Source organism: Cricetulus griseus, chromosome 2 (genome assembly GCF_003668045.3).
Source record: "Cricetulus griseus strain 17A/GY chromosome 2, alternate assembly CriGri-PICRH-1.0, whole genome shotgun sequence".
NCBI lineage: Eukaryota > Metazoa > Chordata > Mammalia > Rodentia > Cricetidae > Cricetulus > Cricetulus griseus.
The window spans coordinates 4,085,139-4,104,181 of record NC_048595.1 but is presented as its reverse complement, the minus strand read 5'-3'; the positions used below and the strand labels follow the sequence as shown (position 1 = coordinate 4,104,181).

Here is a 19,043-nt window from a genome sequence, read left to right as displayed (position 1 = left end):
ATTCATCCTACTGGGTCCAGGTCCAGCTCTTGCCTCCATCAAGATGAGAAAGACCACAGGGCAGAGCCTGCAATGAGGACACAGCTCTGGCTGGGGCCTAACCAGTGACCTGCCCTTACTATCTTTGTTGTTGTGGAGATATCTAATATGGGAGCTATGGACATGACTGCAGAGACTAACAAGCCTGTGCCCATGGGAGAGGCCCTCACGGGCTGACTCCTCCCCTCTGCACAGCTGATCCCCGGCCAGCAGCTTCCTGGTGGCCTTTATACAGGGGATTTCTCAGCCGTATGGGAATGATGTATGCCAGGTGACAGCCCATCCCTGCAGATAAGAGGAAGCCCTGGCGAGGGTATTGATGAGATTTCTGCAGGAGACCTAGAATTGACATTCCACCTTTGGGGTTCCTGGCCCAGCCCTGCTGGGGTCAGGTTGTCTCTCGGGCAGAGCTGGAGTGTGTTACTCTCTGTCCTTCTCACTGAGGAGACAGTGAGTCCTGTGCGTCTCAGTGTCTGGCCTGATGGCCTGCACATGTTGCGTTCCAGAGACCCCTCTTGTCTCCCAGCAGATCATGGGAGAGAGTGCGCTGACTGTGTGGCTTCCTAATTAAGGTTTGTGTCCCTCAGGCTAGCAGGAAGGTGTTTCGTTACTACTGGAAGGCTCCTTTGGACCAGACAGTGACTAATTACAAAAAGGACAAGCTATTGATGACGCTGGGGTAGGAGTCAGCCACTCACCCTCTGCTGTGTTCTAAGTGTGTGTTCCTGAGGCAGAGAAAACACAGAATGGAGGGCACTTGGTTTGCAGCATGAGGCTCTGGGAGCCACAGGCTTCCCTCGGGAGGAAGCAGGCCCAGGAGATGGCACTTGGCAAGACATGCAGAGGAGGGAGGGAGGGAGAGATGCAGATTGTGGCCTGGCAGGGGGAAGGGCTTGTCGCTCAGTGCCAGGCGGAGCCCTGAGCATCCAGAAGGCAGTGTGGGACATCGCCCTTGGGCTTGCGGAGCCCTGAGCATCCAGAAGGCAGTGTGGGACATCGCCCTTGGGCTTGCAAGCCGCCCTCCAGGCCCAGCTGACTTAGGTGACCCCCAGGCCATCTGGCTCTGCTCCCCTGACACTGCCTTGAGCTAGTGGCGGTTGCCTCCTTAAGCACCCTCCAGCCCCAGGAGTGCTTGTTGTTTCAGGAGGCAGCATGGCTCCACGGATGCTCATGCATGTGAACACATCTGAGGACACATGCTAGGCCGCATGGGAAATACCTGGAGTGTCCCCCAGAGTTCTTACTTTATAGTGAGGGAGCCTAGCAACAGTGCGTGGGAGACCTCCCAACCAGGCCTGTGGACCCAGACTCCACCCTGTCGCCTCTCCATCCTTCCCACTCGGCAGGTGCCTGCCATTCCCACAGTCGCCTTTGCTGTGGCTTGGGGAACCTGCTTGGGGCTGCGGGTGGACACTCTAGCAGCCAGGAGCTGTCCGTGGCCCTGTGGTCACCAGCCCCTTCTTCCCGCTGACAGCCTGAGGTCTTCTATGGGAAAGCCTTTGCCTTCTCCCTACCTCCCTAGCTCCGTGGGAAGCAGCACAGCCAACACCACCAACACTGTGTGTTTATTTACTTTGCCCAATGGAGGGGTCAGGCTGCAGGAAGTGGCTGTGGGCTGTGCACAGGGAGCCATCTGTCTTGTTCGTTAGCTCCAGACCCAACAGGGACATGGCAGTTCTGTTAGTCGCTGAGTAGGAAAGCCCACCAGCCCCTCTGAGCCAGGGGCCTTGTTTCCACATGGGACCAACTCTGCCTTCCTGCCTCTGCCGTCTCCTCTTGCTGGCAAATGAAAGGCCTTTGTCATCTTGGGATGTTAGTGAGGCAGAATTTGACTCCTTGGCCTGCTTGGATTCCCATCTCTGAGCACAGGATACTGAGTGCAAGCCACAGTCCCTAGAACTGAGAGCAATGAGGCAGTCAGTTGGCACCTTCCTCATAGGCTCCTGCAAAGCCCTGGCCATGCTCCCTGGCCACCCTCCGACACACCCATCACCAGGCAGCATTCATTTTGGCTGAGGGCAGAGCCCGGTGATGAGATCACTGCCGATATTAAGCGTCAGATACATCAAAGTAGCCTCAAGGCCCCATGCCAGGCCCCGGCTTTGCCATCCACCCTGACCTGACCACTACAGTTGCTACACTTTGGCCATGCCCTCCTTGGGTCCTACCATCAGTGCCCTAGTGAAACAGACATCCTTTGTCTTGGAGGCACATTCTGGAGCCACTAAGCCTGTTGGCTGTTGAGGCTGTGAGGGTGTGACAGAGAATGACACAGGCAGTCTGTCACAGCTGGGCATGGGCACCTTGTCCGCTTCCCTGTCCCTACACTGATGACACCCAGTGTGGTGTCTACATACTGTTTCAGTAGGCAGTGATTCCCACATGAAGCTATCCACGCCCCCCTCCCCCCCAGTCCTCTCAAACTTCATTGCCTGGAAGGAAGTTTCCTCACACACTCAGGGAGTGTGAGGATCTGACTTTTCCTGGTATGCAGGATCTGGGGATCTGAGGACCTGGTATTCAGTCCTGAGGTAAACTTGGGCTCTGCTCCCATGCATGGCTCACTTACAGGTCACTGTTGCCCACTGTATTGGTTATGGCAATGGGTGTTCTGAGTTACCGTCTATCTCTGGCTCTAGTTCCTAAGTGAGGAGGAGTTAGACCTGAGGCCAGGAGCTCTGTAAGGGGAGGAGCTGCTAGGCCACTCTCTAGAGGCCTCTCTGCTATGAGACAGAAGCCCCCATCCGCAGGCTCCCAGTGCAGGAGGGGAAGCCAACAGGGAATGGGAGACCAGACTGGCCTCTGCCTTTGTATACACTAGAGTCTGGCCTGTGCCACCACCACCCCTCCCCCCACAGAGCCAATTCAACTGTAAGGAACCTAAGATCTGGGAAAGCAGCTCCTCTCCCACAGGCACAGATGACCAGAGGGCCCAAAAGAGGGACTCTGTCTGTGGGACAACAGGGCACAGATGGCAGACACAGGCAGGCCATAGCTCAGGAGTGACCCCTCATGAGGTATTCTGGGAATACACTCAGGACAGTACTTGAGCATCTGGTCCAGCTCCCAGATGTGGGTGCAGCCTGGCCCTCCCAGGTGAGGGCAGGGTTACCATCCCATATGTCTTGAGCTGAGGATAACTACTGTAGTGCTGTGTGGAACACGAGTGTAACTCCGCCAGCTCTCAGCGCCGTTACACCCACTGGACACCTGCAAAAAATGAAGTCCTGACCAGCTTTTACCCTGTGAGGACTAAGGGTCATGTGTTGGCTAAGTCAGAGTAGGGACGAGAGTGGTGGGAGCCTCCTGGAACCCCTGTACATGCTGGGAACCAGTGCAGGAACAGCAGCCTCCCTAGCAAGCTAGAGGCAGCACCACTATAGGAAGATGAGGAAGAGAAGCCCCAAGTGACATGGCAGGTGACTCCCGCACTGTAGCTGCCTGCTAGATCAAGGATTTCTCAGCAGGAGTATGAAAGACAGTAAGCCCAAGGGCCTCTGGTGAACTGGAGCTCTTCTGTCCTCCCAGCTGCCCCTTGACTGAAGACACCCTCCCTCTGTGGGCACCAGCCTGCCCGGAGAAAAAGGGTAGCATGGTCCTGTGTGAGTCACCTGCCTTCTGAGGAGTGCAGAGCTTCGTGTAGAAGCTGTGACTGGTCTGTCCAGGCGGTCACTGGGAACCAGTGCCCCTCCCCCTACAGAGTTCTTGGCCCTGGGTCCACCTCTTCCTCACTCAAGCTTCTGCCTTGAGCCAGAGTCAGGAGAGATCCTGGCCTGCTAGAGCCCAGAGGTGGAGGTGACTCAGAACACCCTTAGCCATAGCTAAAACCATGGGCCAGGCTGCTCATGAGTGACAACACAGTGCCCACCCGACCCCCCTGTCCCCCCCCCCCACCCCCCTGCTGTGGAGGCCACAGAGAGAGCAGGAAGTACAGTAACAGCAACCCCTGAGTAACTGGAGCAGAGTTTCCCTGAGCCCTGGACAAGCCAGCCTGGGAAAGGCCCTGGCTGTCAGAAAAGCAGTACCCAGCACACTTTTTATTTGAGACTTGGTCTCTGGGAGGAACTCTCTCCCATGTGGGAGAACCCAGTTCAACTTGTGTATGGCAGTGGCGCTCGCCTTTAATCCCAGCACTCAGGAGGCAGAGGCAGGAGGATCTCTGTGAATTTGAAGCCAGCCTGGTCTACAGAGGGAGTTCCAGGATAGCCAGGGCTACACTGTGTGTACACTGAAGACAGCGCAAACAGGAACCAGAACCCCTGTGGACAGAGCCAATTGTCATTGGCTCCCAGCTGGCTCAGCCCAGACAGTATACACCTGGTGACATTTAGACAGCAATTTTGGAGATGGCTAGAGGAAGGAAATATTTGGTGTGAGTTGACATTAAGTCCTCTGGCTGGTGGTTCTCCTTTGCCAATATACTGATGTCTGTAAAGCGTGTAGGCCTAAAAATAGCTGCCAGGACTTGGTGTCATCCTGGATGAAGGGCACCTGCCCCATTTCCTTGGCTTTCAGATACCCTCATAATGTCACAATGAAATGGCATCCTGCAGAATTAGCACAGCTCATTAAACCCAGCTCCTTGGCCAGGGCAGTGCCAGATGGAACTTTAGGCAGGACAGATGGGACCTCAAAAGTGACCACCCAATTGCTGCTGCCATGACATCTGCCCAGGGGTTCATAGTGAAACCAGGCCATTCCTAAAAATGAAGTCCCAGCAGGCCACAACAATAGACATCCCCCATCAAAACCCAGCCTGCAGCTAAGTCCCTCTGGTCACTTGGTCCTGCCTGCCGATGCTGTAGCCCCAGCTGCTTAAGTTGCTCAGCCCAAGGTGCCACTGCCTGAGGGTCTCACAGTCCAGGGCAGGGTGCTAGGGGCCCCTCCCCACTGGGTGATGCTGGTGCTCTTAATGTAAGGCCACAGCCCACATGGCATCCCTGCCTTCCGTTTGTGACAGACTGGACAGTTGTTCCCTGGCGTGGAGCAATCCCTTTCCTTCGTGACACTTGGCCCATTCACACTTTTCCACCACCACAGTCCATCGCCAGAGGCTCCAGGCCTGCGTCTCCACACGCTGTGGAAGGTGGGGCGGGGTCCTCCTAGTGCCTGGCACCTTGAAGCCCCATGGAAGAGGTCCTTAGCACCCTCCCGGGACAGGGAAGACCCCATGAGCTCTCTGGTGTCTCTAACGTGCCCTCTTTTGTGTGTGCCACAGCCTGAGACCGAGGACGAGAAGAAGCGCTTTGAAGACGGCAAAGGCCGCTATGTGCAGATGAAGGCGAAGCGACAGGGCCACACGGAGCCTCAGCCCTAGGCGTGCAACTTGCTCCTGTCCCTGGGGTCAACACACCTGGGGCAGTAGCCCCATGTGCAGTCACTTAGAAGTAACCCCCTTGGCCAAAACCCCAATTTCCACTGAGAGCTGGTGTTGTATGAAGTATTGTGTGGCAGTGTTACCTTTGCCCTATTCCCGAAACCTGTACACCAAAGCTTTATTTATATCCCTCCAGTAACTACTCCCCAGTGTCATCCCAAAGGCCACCACGGACACAGAGCACACGGAATGGTCTGTGAAGAAACCAGCACCACTAATAAAGCTGCTGTCTGGCTGGACCCTGACACCTGGAGTGGTCATTTGTCTGAGGTTTGGGAGGGGATCTGCTTTCTTTCCTCCTTGTGCAGCCTCAGCCCTCCCAACACCAGCTCTGAAAGCTCAGAGAGAGGTACACTTGGGGCCTTGCATCTGAGTGGAATCCTGGGACCCCACTGCCCCATGGCTCACGTGGGGAGCTGCCTGAGCCTCGTGTACAGTCCCTTAACAAGGGCTTCTTGTCCCTCTCCTTGCTTAAGGCCTAAGCAGGTGATGGGGGCAGAGAATCTGTACTACCTGGTCCAGATACCACATCAGCTGGGAATCTGCCCGCTGCTGACAGGGGCTACTTGGAGAGGCTCATGTGGAATGAGGGTCTGGGAGGCAGTGTCAATGGGTCAGGGGGTGGCTGTGTAGCTGCAGGTAGGGATGTGTGTGGTGGAGCACGTGTGCACGTCTTTTTCTGTGTGCATATGTGGTGTGAGGTTCTGTGTGCATGCATCTGTGTTGCTGTCTGTCTGTAGCAGTGGGTGTGTGCTAAGGAGCTGTGTCATCGTTAGGATACATGTCTGTACTTGTGGCCCAGCTGCCTTGGGGAGGGTGCACAAAAGCCACCAAGACCTCTCCAGGGGCCAGGACTCCACCCCTTGCCCACCAAACAGCCAGAGGTGGCGCCTGGATTTCTCCCTGCGGCCCAAACATGTTTCCTACCGCATGGAGAAGGCAAACTGTCCTGCCAACAGCTGCAGCCTATCACATGGCTCCCGAGGCCCCTGGAGGAAGAGCCCAGCTCCAGATGTGCAGAAATACCCGCCAGCAGCTTCAACTTCAGAATCTGTCTCGGCCTAGGTCCCAGAAGATGGGGTTACTTCCTGCCTGGATGTAGGGAGGGGATCAGCTCTTCCACATACAGCCACATCAGCGCTGCCTGTCCCTCGGGTCCCTAGACAACTTTGAGGTCTCCAGCGGATGCCACAAGTACACCCTTGATGCAGTGATGAGGTTACTCGGGCCAGCAGGAAGCACGAACACAGATCTTGAACCCAGACCCAGCCATGGCATCCTAAGCAGGACCTAGGCCTTGGGCTCCCTGGGGCATGTCCTCCATAGACACAGCATTAAAATGCCATGCTTGATCACAAGTGCCCTCTGCTGGCAGTCTATTTATAACCAGGGTTGCCTGCATAGGAGCCACTCAGTCCACAAAGGGCTTGAGAGCCCTGACCACTCCCAGAAAGCCTGGGGACTGTGGGAGGGCACACCTGGAGGTATCCCAGCCCTGAATATCGGTGCACCCTGGCACCCCAGGGTACAGAAGATTAGCTACCAAGTAAGGGTAGCTTGCAGGACACCAGGCAGCTATGGATTGCAGTAAATGTGGGTCTGATCCTAGGTACCCACCTTCCTGTGGGCACAGAGCTCTCTGGTCCAGGGAGGATAAAGATGGTCCTGTCCCACACAACACTGAGTAGACTGTCCAGAAGACTTTGTCATTTGTGTTTACTGGATGGAGGACCAGGAAGATCTCTCTGACTTGGAGAGGTCTTAAGAGCTGCCAGGGAGAACAGGACAACATTCTCTGCACAGGAGCCGGGGACTGCAGGGGTGACAAGCCTGAGCCCACTAGAAGTGTTAACAGAAGGTGGATTCCAGGAGGGGAGGAAGAGCCGGGAATCAAGCTTCAGATCCCGGCTTCTACCAGACAGCTTGGTTGGTCAGACCTCCGGTGACAAGGCTGAACCCATGGAAGAGGGCCAGTCACCCTGCAACCCTGAGGTCCCTGCACTGTTCCCAGCAGCGCCCAAGGCACAAGTAGTAAGTTGGAATCTTTGGTTGGCCCAACACTGCCTCCTGCTACTCTAGATTCCTAGAAGCCGCTAGTCCTCAGGCGCACGAATCCTGTCCCTGGTTTGTCGGGAGAGCTGACATCTGACATGGCTTCCTCCCTGACTCCCCATATCCCCTGTCCTGTGTCCTCTCCATGTCGAAGCTCCCCTTTCTCTGGCCTGCGAGCCCCGCCCCTCAACTCCAGGCGGCTTAGAGGCGGCTGCGCGAGTGACCCAGACCCAAGAGGCCCCAGCGTGGGCGGGTCCCGTGGCGCGCTCTAAGGGGCTTCTCTGCGGCTGCCGGGGCTACGTGGCTGCCGGGAGTGGGGGGCCAGCGCGATGCGGTCGGGAAGGCGGGGCGCGGCCAGGGGGCGGCGCGGAGGCCCGGCAGAGGCATGCGCCCTGGACCGCCCCCCGCCCCCGGCCGCCGGAGCGCAGCCAGCGGAGCGGCGGGAGCCGAGCGCGGCCGTGGCGGAGGCGGCGCCCAGGGAGGGCGGGCGGCGGGGCCGAGCGCAGCGCTGCGATCTGGCTATCGGCAGCCGCCGCCAGGATGCCCCGGCCCGCCGGCCGCTCCGCCGCCAGCCACCCCCGCGGCCCCTGGCGGCGGGCGCTCAGTGCCAGGGCGCGGGAACCTCAGCAGGAGCCGGAGGCGGGAGCAGCGAGCTGGAGCCTCGGGCGCCCGAATGCTGGGTGAGCTTCGCCGCCCCGGCCCAGGGGGACCGAAGGGGAAATCCGGGCGGGAGGGCTGGACAAGGAGGCGCTGCGAGCACCTGGTGGGACGCGGGGTCCGTCGGAGTGGCCGTGGGCAGCCTTTAGGGCCAGAACGCCCCACCACCACCAACTTGGGGACCTTCACGGTAACTTCTCCGAGCCAGCCTCTCCCTCGGCTCCCCGCCTCCAGGGCTGGCGGCGCAGTCCTTGGAGGCTCGCAGCGGGCAGGCGTGGCTGCTTTGTGGGTCCCAGGCCCCTATGCTCAACGCAAACTGAGGGTGCGGGTTGAGGCACAGTCCCACCCTCGAGCTGGCTTCCCAGCCGTCGCTTGGACGCACCCTCGAGACTGGGAACTGGAAGAACCACAAGGGTCAGACCGGTGGGGCTGCGCCTTTTAGGGGTGGGTAAAGAAACCATCTGAGCCCCGGGAGACCCATAAGTGGGGTGTCAAGGGGCGTGCACTGCGCTCCGTCCCCCTGGGCCTTTGGCGATCCTTTGGTAGACCAAGGCCCGCTAGGAGGAGAAATCGCGAAGCGTAGGCTTCTCGGAGACGGGTGGGCGCAGCCGAACCCGGGGAATCCTTTCAAGTTCTGGGTTCTCTTTGTTGCGCAATACAGCCCTGGGGCTGCGCGGCCTTATTGGCCCTGGACCGTGACGTCACGACCTGGCCCTCCCCGCAGACCCCGCGGAGGGAGGAGGCTTAAAGGCCTGGGAGGGTCTCTAGATTGTCTGACCTGCTTGTGTCCTGCCTTGGGGAAGATGAGTTGTTGAGGTTCCTGAGGTGGGAAGCATCCTTCTGGAAATTCGGAGTGCTTGCAGAAGGAGCCCAGCCAAACCCAGATGGAGCCCATGGGATCTGGCCCCCAGTGACTGCTGCCCTAGCATCTGTGGGCATCAACAGCGAGTCCCCACCGCCTCTTCACTTAAAGAGATCCGATATCTGCCCCTCAACACTCCAGAACATTCTTCCCCTCCCAAAATACAGCCTCTAGGATTCCCGGGGTCAAATATGGCCTGCCCTGGCCCTTTCCTCTCAGCTGCCCTCAGCTTGGAGGCGACCTCAGTTGCCAAAGTTAGGATGTATGCAGGGACGAGCATCTCAGACAGACCTTGCTTCTGGGAGCAGTGAAGTACCTTGTTGGGTACTTTTCAAAAGGGCTTCAGACCACGACTTCTGTGTTTGATGAATGCAGTTTGAATCCTGGCTCGGGTACGTAAAGATGTTGGCAGGTGATGGCATCTCTCTCTGCCTCTATTAAAATGACTCTGAAATGGGGATGGCAGCAGCTCTCCCATTAAAGATGCTGGAGAAGGGAGCCTCCCTTCCTCTCTCCCTCCCTTACCCACCGACAGCCCTCTGCCCTGTAGACCACTGAATTGAAGCCTGGGTGAGGGCCGCAGGCTTGGCTATTCTCCATGTTCTCTCTGCTTTGGCCTGGGCAAGTGTTTCCTGACTGCTCACTGTGCCTCCGGCCCCACTCAGCACTTTGCCTGGCAGAGTGCACCAACTCTTTTCAAGAAAGGCACTGCTGTGTCTGATTTCTGGACCTGAAAACTGAGGTGCAGAGGTATCAAGTAACGAGCTGGGAGCTGGGGCTGGACTCCAGCTTCCTGAGTAGTCCACAGTGTTCTTTCTCCCACACCTTTGTAGCCATCCAGTCTGCAGCTGAGAAGGTTGGCCAGACCCAGGCACTGTGGTGGAGGCTACAGCCGCATAGGGCCACCCTGCTGCCCACACTAGTTTCTGCAAGCATCGACCTAATAAATGTTTGGGCAGAAATTGCCCTGCCTGCAGCAGGTTACAATAGACCCTCCCCTGAGTCAGGGTCTGGGCAGGCCTGGGGCAGACACACAAAAGCAAATGAAAAGAATCCACAGCAGGTGAAAAGAACTATATAGCCAAGGGCTGAGTGTGGTGTGCACGCCTTTAATCCCAGCACTGGGGAGGCAGAGGCAGGCAGATCCCTGGACGTTTAAGGCCAGCCTGGTCTACAGTGAGCTCCAGTACAGACAAGGCTACATAGAGTGACCTTGTGTCAAAAACGTTTTTTGAAGAAATCACAGACAAGCCAGCAGAGAATGTCTGCTGAGTTGTCCAGGACAGCTTGGTTTTTCCTGCCTGAGAGCTGGGAATGGATCTCGGCTAAGGCTGCCATTGCCCATCCATCCCAGCACTGTGTGAGGCACTGTGTGAGGCTGGATGTGTGGTAGGTTGGGTAGTGCAGCTGAGGGGACTTCAGGTAGCCTTCACTGAGCTTGGGGACTGTCCCCAGGCTGCCTGCTCCAAGATGCAGTGCTCCACACAGGGAGCCTGGGAGAGCTGGCAGGCTAGAAGAGGGAGGGGTGGGAAGGACTTGCCAACCAGCCTTCTGGTAGTGTTTGGTTCCTCCCCTGCATGTTTAACCTGCCCAGGGTCCTATGTCTGTCCCTCACTCCCATCTGAAGGCAACTGGCAGTTCCTTGCAATTAAGGTCTGGGCTCTGGAATGACTCCAGGCCAACACTAGTCCATATCACACTTTGGGTGAGATCCAGGCCCAGGAGGACATGGTGCTAACTGCTACCTCACAGTACCCACTGGACATATGACCTAGCTCCCAGCATGCCGCTGTCCCCTCACAACACCCACTGTGTGATACCTGGGTCCTAGGCTGTAGACATGTGCTTTCTGATCACTTAGCCTCCCCACAGACATAGCATAACTCTCCTCAGGTGGGGGGCCTGCCTGGCGCCACAGCCAGTGATGCAGTTCTGGTCACAGTCTCTGGCTGTGCCAAGGCCTGTGTAGAGCCCCACTGTGAGAGAATGTCTACCCACTCCCAGGGTGGGTGCAAGAGTGGTGGCCATCTTATTTCTACCTCACACATCGCCTGGGGCATCAGAGAAGACAAAGGGAGGTGCAGGGTGGGGGCAGGATAAACAAAGGTCAAAGTGCTTGGGGTATCTGTGTGGGGATTTTCCAACACATGATGGTAAGAGGGCTTGCAGTGAGACAAAACTAGGACATACCTGGCCTACACAAGTGCCAAGCTCGTCAGGGTTGCATAGTGAGGCCCTGTCCCTTAAAAACCCAGACTGAGGAGAGAGATGGCTCAGTGGTCCTCTTGCAGAGGACCCAGGTTCAATTCCCAGCACCCACATGGTGGCCCACAACTGTCTGTAACTCCAGTTCCAGGGGACCCAACACCTTCTCCTGGTCTAGAAACACGTGGTATACAAGCAAAACACTCAAATCCAAAGAGAGATGGCAGTCCTTTGGGGCCCAGCCTGGCCTGAGACTATAAGTGAACATGTGACCTGTAAGAAAACTGATTCTGGGCTGGAGAGGTGGCTCAGCGGTTCAGAACACTACTGCTCTTCCAGAGGACCTGGGTCGTTCCCAGCAACCTCATCAACCTCACCTGTAACTCCAGTTCCAGGGGATCTGATGCCCTCCTCTGGGCTCTGACGGTACTGCATGCGTACAGTACACAGACCATTCAGGCTCACACTGGTACATAAAAATCTTAAAAAGAAAATTTAAAAAGGAAGCTCAGATGATGAGTGAGTGGAAATGAGGGAATGTGCACTTATTTGACACCCCTGTATACTGCCCCTTGGGCCTCCTGCCCAGTAAGTAACGAGATCCTTCTGAGACAGCAGCCTGGTGTAAGTCAGAGCACATGAGTAACGGCACTCGAGGACTCTGTCTGATGTCTCACTGGGTGCTCATTGCCTCCTCCCCAGCTGCTTGTGGTCCCTGGCATCGCCAAGCCCCCACATGTGAGGGCTGCTGCATTGCGAGGAGGAGGCGGAGGAGGAAGAGGAGAAGGGGGAAGGATGCCACAGCCAGTCGCCAGCTCCGGTCTGCACCATGAGTGATGAGCGGCGGCTGCCTGGCAGTGCGGTAGGCTGGCTGGTGTGTGGAGGCCTGTCGCTGCTGGCCAATGCCTGGGGCATCCTCAGTGTGGGTGCCAAGCAGAGGAAGTGGAAGCCTCTGGAGTTCTTGCTTTGCACGCTGGCGGCCACCCACATGCTCAACGTGGCAGTGCCCATTGCCACATACGCAGTTGTGCAGCTGCGGAGGCAGCGTCCCGACTACGAGTGGAACGAGGGTCTCTGTAAGGTCTTCGTGTCCACCTTCTACACCCTCACTCTGGCCACCTGTTTCTCCGTCACGTCCATCTCCTACCACCGCATGTGGATGGTCCGCTGGCCAGTCAACTACCGGTGAGCACAAGACAGTCTGGCGTGTCTGTGTATGTGGTTGCGCTGTGCCAGGACGGGTGAGCACATGAGGGCTGGAATAGTCCAGGGCTGCTGGGGCCCGCATGTGGAGGTGCTCATGGCTAAACACGAGTGTCTCAGTACAGAGACGCCAGGCCAGAGGGACGGGTGCATGAGGGGGACACTGCCCTGCTGTGCTGGCTGTGGGCAGACTGTGGTCAGTGGGGACGGGTGGTCAGGACCCTCTGTGGTCCCTTAGAGGCCAGTGAGTAACACCGGGATTCTCTGTCCTGCCCTACTTGGTGCCAGGCTGAGCAATGCCAAGAAGCAAGCGGTACACACAGTCATGGGCATCTGGATGGTGTCCTTCATCCTGTCTGCCCTTCCTGCCGTTGGCTGGCACGACACCAGTGAGCGTTTCTACACCCATGGTTGCCGGTTCATCGTGGCTGAGATCGGCCTTGGCTTCGGCGTCTGCTTCTTGCTACTGGTGGGTGGCAGCGTGGCCATGGGCGTGGTCTGCACAGCCATTGCCCTCTTCCAGACACTGGCCACGCAGGTGGGGCACCGGGCTGACCGCCGTGCCTTCACTGTGCCCACCATCGTGGTGGAGGACACACAGGGCAAGCGTCGCTCCTCCATTGACGGCTCGGAGCCTGCCAAAACCTCGCTGCAGATCACAGGCCTGGTGGCCACCATCGTGGTCATCTATGACTGCCTCATGGGCTTCCCTGTGCTGGTGGGTGAGGTCGTTGGGTAGGGAGCCTCTCATGGATGTGACTTCTAGGACAGCCTAGGGACTGGCCATCAGGCGGCTGAAGCTTCAAACCTGACTTCAGCTGTGAATTATTACGAATTTGGAAAGCAGAGTTTAGAGGGTTACATGACTTGCCCAAAGTCAGGGTAGGTGTGACGAGACTTGAACCCCTGTCAGCTGACTCGTGTCTTTTTGTCATACTGCAGAGGTACTTCCTCCCCTCACCCCAGGCCCTTTCCATGAGAAGCAATGCCACTGCCTTCCCCTGCCCAGGTCCCAGGATGTGGCAGGTAGGTAGGGGACACTGAGTTGGCACAGGGCAGGTTCCCAATGTCTTCTCTGAAGTTGCATTGCATCTCTTCCTAAGGACTGGAGGAGGTCGAATTAAAGGCTCATTGGACGAAGGCCCTGCTAACCCACTGCCTGAAGTCGGGGCCTGGAGAGATAGATGGCTCAGTGCAGAGGACCGAGATTCAATTCCCAGCACCTACGTGGTGTCTCACAACTGTATCTAACTCTAGTTCCAGGGGGTCTGATGCCCTCTTCTGACCTCCTCAGCCACCAGGCACACATAGGACAAACTGAAATACATTCGGGCAAAACATTCATACACATAAAAATAAAATATATTTTTTTTAAAAAGACTGAAGTCTACACTCAGTAAACAGCTCCAGGAGTCTCATTGGGGCTCCTGGAGAGACAAGAGCCCAGGCCAGAGGCAGCCTGCCCACACAGCCAGGAGGGTTCTGTCCCTGCAGGACACAGAACCAGAGAGGGGCCAGATCAGTGACCACTTCACCGTCAAGGACTTGTGTTGTGTCTCTGGCTCGCTCTGCCACCCTCCCCTCCTACTCTAGGGTGCTCATCTGCAGTGGGGCCTGGTGCTCCTTCAGGTCAATGGTGAGAGCTAGGAAAGCAGCCTGAGCATCCAGAACCCTGGAAAGATGGAGATGGGCCTTTCTTAGAGGAGGGGCCGCCCCAGCATTTTCTTAGAGCTGGGAAGTGGTGCCATTGATGGAGCCCACTGCTTGTCATAAACATTATCGGCAATTCTTACCTCAGGGCTGGAGAGATGGCTCAGTAGTTAAGAACACTAGCTGTTCTGGCAGAAGATCTGGCTTTGGTTCCCAGTATCCACACGGTGGCTCACAACCATCCATAAGCACACATATACACATACATACGTGCAGGCAAAACACATAAAAAATAAATGCTTTTAAAAAATGAAACTATAAAAAATGTTTTTTAAAAAAGTATCCTTACTTTGCCTTCTGTAGTGTGGGTGTTCTAGCACACTTCACAGACAAGGGAATGGAGCCCCAGAGAAATTCAGTTGCTTTCCAAGGATTACACAAATCACAGAACAGACATGGCATGCCCAGTTTTGTTCTGTTGTGGCATCCTTAAACCCTTTCCCAGCTGATGAGGGGACCCTAGGAAGAGCTCTTTGACCGCTGGGTCTCCTCTGGAGGCTGATCTTGTGGGTAGGGGCAGAGCTAAGGACCATTGGCCTGGGAGGATATGACAGTGACAGAAAAGTGTAAGCTTGAGGCTGTTTCTCCTGGCCTCTTTCTTTGGAACAGTAACCCATGTCACATCACCCCATGGGCACCCGTGAGGCTGCCGCCCAACACTGAGGGGTGGGTGATACACACAGCTGGGCTGCCCTCAGAGTGGACATGGGCTGCTGTCTTCATTCACTCAGTGGCCCTTTTCCTCACCTGGGACATTCTGCAGCCACCTTCTTTCTAGGCCTTCCTCTGGACAGTAGGTTATGGGCTCTGTGGTGCAGATGGAGCAGCTGTGGCTGGGAGGGACATTGTAGGGAGGGCTCTGTAGACCAGGCCTAGCCCTGTGCCCACAGGTGGTGAGCTTCAGTAGCCTGCGGGCTGATGCCTCCGCGCCCTGGATGGTGCTCTGTGTCCTGTGGTGTTCTGTGGCCCAGGCCCTGCTGCTGCCAGTGTTCCTCTGGACCTGTGACCGATACCGAGCAGACCTCAAGGCAGTCTGGGAGAAGTGCATGGCCCTTATGGCCAATGACGAGGACTCTGACAATGGTAAGGATGGCCTCGGGGTGGCCTCTGTGGAGAGGGAGAGGGCAGCACCTGGGTGAGATCGCCCGGTGTCACTGAAGTAGTCATTTGGTATACCCCCACCACATGGCACTTAGGTGACCCTGTTCACCGCCACCAGATATTCCCGTGGCAATAGGCTGTGTGCCAGGAGCTGTCAGCCTGCGTGGGTATTTACCCAGGAAGTTCCCAACCCAAATCTCAGAGGAGCAAAGTAGCTGTGTCAGCCTTCAGACTCACAGTTAACATGTGCTGTAGCTGGGGTTTGAACTCGTAACCCTTGCCTGCCCTTCCCGCAAACCACTCCCTTCCTTATGGGGATCCCTAAAACCTTCCTGATGCTCCCCGTTTTCACGGTGCTATGCTTCTGTCCTACCCAGCAGAGACCAGCCTAGATGGCAGCATCTCCCCCGACCTGGTACTGGAGCGCTCCCTTGACTACAGCTATGGAGGTGACTTCGTGGCCCTGGACAGGATGGCCAAGTATGAGCTTTCTGCCCTAGAGGGAGGCTTACCCCAGCTCTACCCTCTGCGACCACTGCAGGAGGATCGGATGCAGTATCTGCAGGTAGGTTGCAGCACAGCAGAGGGGCCGCCTAAGTCTGTGGTGGACTCTCCCCCTCCCCCGTCTCTTTCGCTCTCCCCTCTCTCGCTTGCATGCACGCATGCACGCACACATCAGTGGCCGTGGATGGCTGTCAGCTTGACTCGGGGTCACAGTCCATGTGGGTGGGCCCAGCCCGGTGCTCTGCAAGAGGGGTCCATTGGTGTCTGTGCTGCGAACCGTCCCATGAGACGTCCCCCCAACTGACCCAAGCTTCAGTCAACACCGAGCCAGCGAGGTTTAGAGAGGTTGCCCCAAACTCTCAAAGCTCCGATCCAGGGGGCCCTAGTCCCTGACCCACACACTGCTCTGCAGGGCGCGGGGAGGCATCGGTGCGGGTTTCCAGGAGGGCAGCCCCGTTTCAGCCCGGCCGGGTGCTCGCAGGTCCCGCCCACACGGCGGTTCTCCCACGACGACGCCGACGTCTGGGCGGCCGTCCCGCTGCCCTCCTTCCTGCCGCGCTGGAGCTCCGGCGAGGACCTGGCAGCCCTGGCGCACCTCATGCTGCCCGCGGGGCCCGACCGGCGGCGCGGGAGCCCGCTGGCTTTCGCTGAGGATGCTCCCCCATTCCGCCCGCGCCGTCGCTCGGCCGAGAGCCTGCTGTCCCTGCAGCCCTCGTCCCTGGACGGCGGCCCGCGTGGCACCCACGACTCGCCTCCCGGCAGCCCGCGTCGCCGCCCGGGGCCCGGCATCCGCTCCGCCTCGGCCTCGCTGCTGCCGGACGCCTTCGCGCTGACCGCCTTCGAGCGCGAGCCGCAGGCCCTGCGACGTCTGCCGCCCCAGCGCGGCCCTTCCCCGCCGCCCCCGACGGCACCGAGCCTGGCGAGGCCCCGACGCCCCCTGGCGGCCGTGCGCAACGTAGCCACGGACGCCGGGCCGCGCGCGTACACGCGGGGCCCCTGCAGACCGGCCTGAGCGCGTCGTGGGGCGAGCCCGGAGGCTTGCACGCGGCGGGCGGCGGCAGCACCAGCAGCTTTCTGAGCTCGCCTTCCGGGTCCTCGGGCTATGTCACGCTGCACTCGGACTCGCTGGGCTCTGCGTCCTAGGGCCGGCCCTCCGGGTCCTTCCCAGAGACGCCATACAGATGGGACAGGCACAGCACCAAAGATGCCACCGCGTGTGTTAGGCGCGTGGACAAGTGCCACCCGCCCTAGGGGTGGATGGATGGTGGACTCTGCGCCCCTCTTATGGTTCCTTCCTTCTGACATCACCTGGAGGGGCAATGGCTGCACAGGACACCGACCTGCTGCTGGGGACGGCATCTCCCAGGAAGGGACAGGCTGTGCCTTTGTAGTGAGTGGCACCTGCACGTTTAGTACATCTCCCCCAGCCCTCTGAGGCTAAGCTGGGGTGTACAGGGGACCCTGAGATCCGACCACCATGAGAAAGGACAAAAGTCCCTTCTCGGAAAAGCTTAGGCCAGAAGCTACTGGACAGCACTCGTCTTTACTCGCACGGCACCTGCCTCAGCTCTAGGGTGTGGCGTGTAGAGCGCCTGTAAGCACAGAGGGCTTCAGAACCCAAACAAGGTCTACTGAGCAGGCTACCCTGTGACCTGCCTCAGTTTCCCTGTCTCTGATGAGTGGATGATCATGACACATCTCTCAGGGCTGTTTGAAGACAACCCCCCACCCCCGTCCTGGAATGGACCAGGTGTGAGAGGTAGCCTAGGGCTCTTTGTGAGGGTCAGCCTTCAACACATGACCCCCAGATCTGAGGCCTCCCCGTCTCAATGACCCTTGCCCTCTTGGAGACTCACCTCAGCTAAAGCACAACACCATGGGTATAACAGCCACCTTGACCCCCACTGGTGTCCCCATGCTGGAGACTCCACCACATTGCCTGTCTCCTGCTATGTCGGCCACCTCTGTGGTCCTGCCGTGGAGGCTGTGGGTACCTGGTGCGGGGAGCTAAAGCAATGGAAGCAGACTCCGCTGTCTCAGTGCCCATCTCCAGCTTTGCCTCTCACCCACACAGACAAAGCCCTGCACCCCTCCTTCACTGCAAAGGAGGGCTTGGCTGTCTCCTGGGCAGACCTCTCTCTGGGCTTGGGCTGCACCAGGGACATAGCTCTTCCCAGGAGATACCCAGGCTGGGGGTGGGTACCGCTGCCAGGGTACGGCAGAGCCGCTGTGTTGGGACCTGGAGATGGTCTCGAGGCCAGCACAGAGCCCCGGTCTCCTTGCCCAATGGCCAGGCCCATCTCCTCTCCCTCTCCAGACAGAGTTCCAAGTCCAGCTGGGTGTGGGGTGGGTGGCTGCTCTATCCTAGGCCTCAGAGGTCCCTGAAGTGCCTGGCTGTGGGGTAAGTGAACGATGAACCACCCCAGATGAGTGAAGCAGGGGACTGCAGGCCGTCCATCTTTGGACACGGGAGCAGCTTCCTCTGGCTCTCCGCTGCTGTGCCTTCAGGGACTGATGTCATGCTATCCACTGTCTCCCTCACTAGCCTCAAATCGTCAGTTTATCACCTTGGGTTTTCACAGTTTTGTATTCAATGGCAATACTTGTGATGGACACATAGTCCTCTTAAGTCACTCCTACTTTTTACAGAACTTTAAGGGCAAACCCCAAGCACAGGACCCTAGACGCCTAGGACTCTTTCCCACTGCTGGTTCAGGCTCCCTGTTTGCTGATGCTTGCAAGGACCTTGGCCTTGGGTTACTGGTAAGAGCGCTACCCACATAACACCGCCCAGCCCAGAGTCAGGGATTCGTTTGTAGACTTTTGAAAAACAGCATTTCTCTTCTGTACAGGACCCAATAAAAAAACTTCCTCATGGTTTGCACACAGCCTTCTGAGGCTGGTTTGCAGAAACCTGTTTTCACCAGGGCTACCCAGCTACTCCGCAAACCTCTCTCCGTCTAGAGTCTGAAGTCCAGGCCAGTGTACTTGCCGTCCCTCCAAGCAGGTGCTGCAGTCCCATCTGGCCAGGGAGACAGACCTGGGCCCACAACAAAGCCCACTGGCCAGAGAAAATGTCCTCTGTCACGGGTGGCAACCTGGCACCTGTGGTTGGGGCCAGGATTTATTGACTCAGTACATCTAGGACTGGGTGTGCCCTTTGAGACCTCACTCAAGATTCCAGTGGAATCTCCGGGTCCTCGCTGAGAGGCCGCCACCTAGCGGTAGAGGAGGAAAAAGTCCTGGCTTTTCTCCCACCCAGCTAGCTGACCAGAGGCCTCCTGAGATGGCCAGCGCTGGCTGGGCTCTGTACTGGTCCTTGCTCTAGATAGC

At 57.7% G+C, this 19,043-nt stretch overlaps 2 protein-coding genes across 6 annotated transcripts in view; both read left to right on the top strand.

Moving 5' to 3' along the window:
• Window positions 1-5,661, top strand: part of Acot7 (acyl-CoA thioesterase 7) — an 87,027-nt gene extending 81,366 nt beyond the window's left edge. For all 5 annotated transcript variants that reach the window (XM_027398369.2, XM_027398372.1, XM_035439364.1 and 2 more), the window contains one exon: window positions 5,258-5,661. In XM_027398369.2, the coding sequence (XP_027254170.1) occupies window positions 5,258-5,356 (99 nt within the window). In that variant the 3' untranslated portion in view covers window positions 5,357-5,661. The remainder of the gene's footprint in view (window positions 1-5,257) is intronic.
• Window positions 5,662-7,995: 2,334 nt separating this feature from the next.
• On the top strand, window positions 7,996-18,598 carry Gpr153 (G protein-coupled receptor 153). The gene is given in 7 exon segments (XM_035439363.1): window positions 7,996-8,148; window positions 11,895-12,377; window positions 12,684-13,113; window positions 14,996-15,188; window positions 15,587-15,771; window positions 16,123-16,582; window positions 16,585-18,598. Coding segments are annotated over 6 exon segments (1,893 nt in total). The 5' UTR covers window positions 7,996-8,148; window positions 11,895-12,021; the 3' UTR covers window positions 16,854-18,598.
• The last annotated feature ends 445 nt before the right edge of the window (window positions 18,599-19,043 follow it).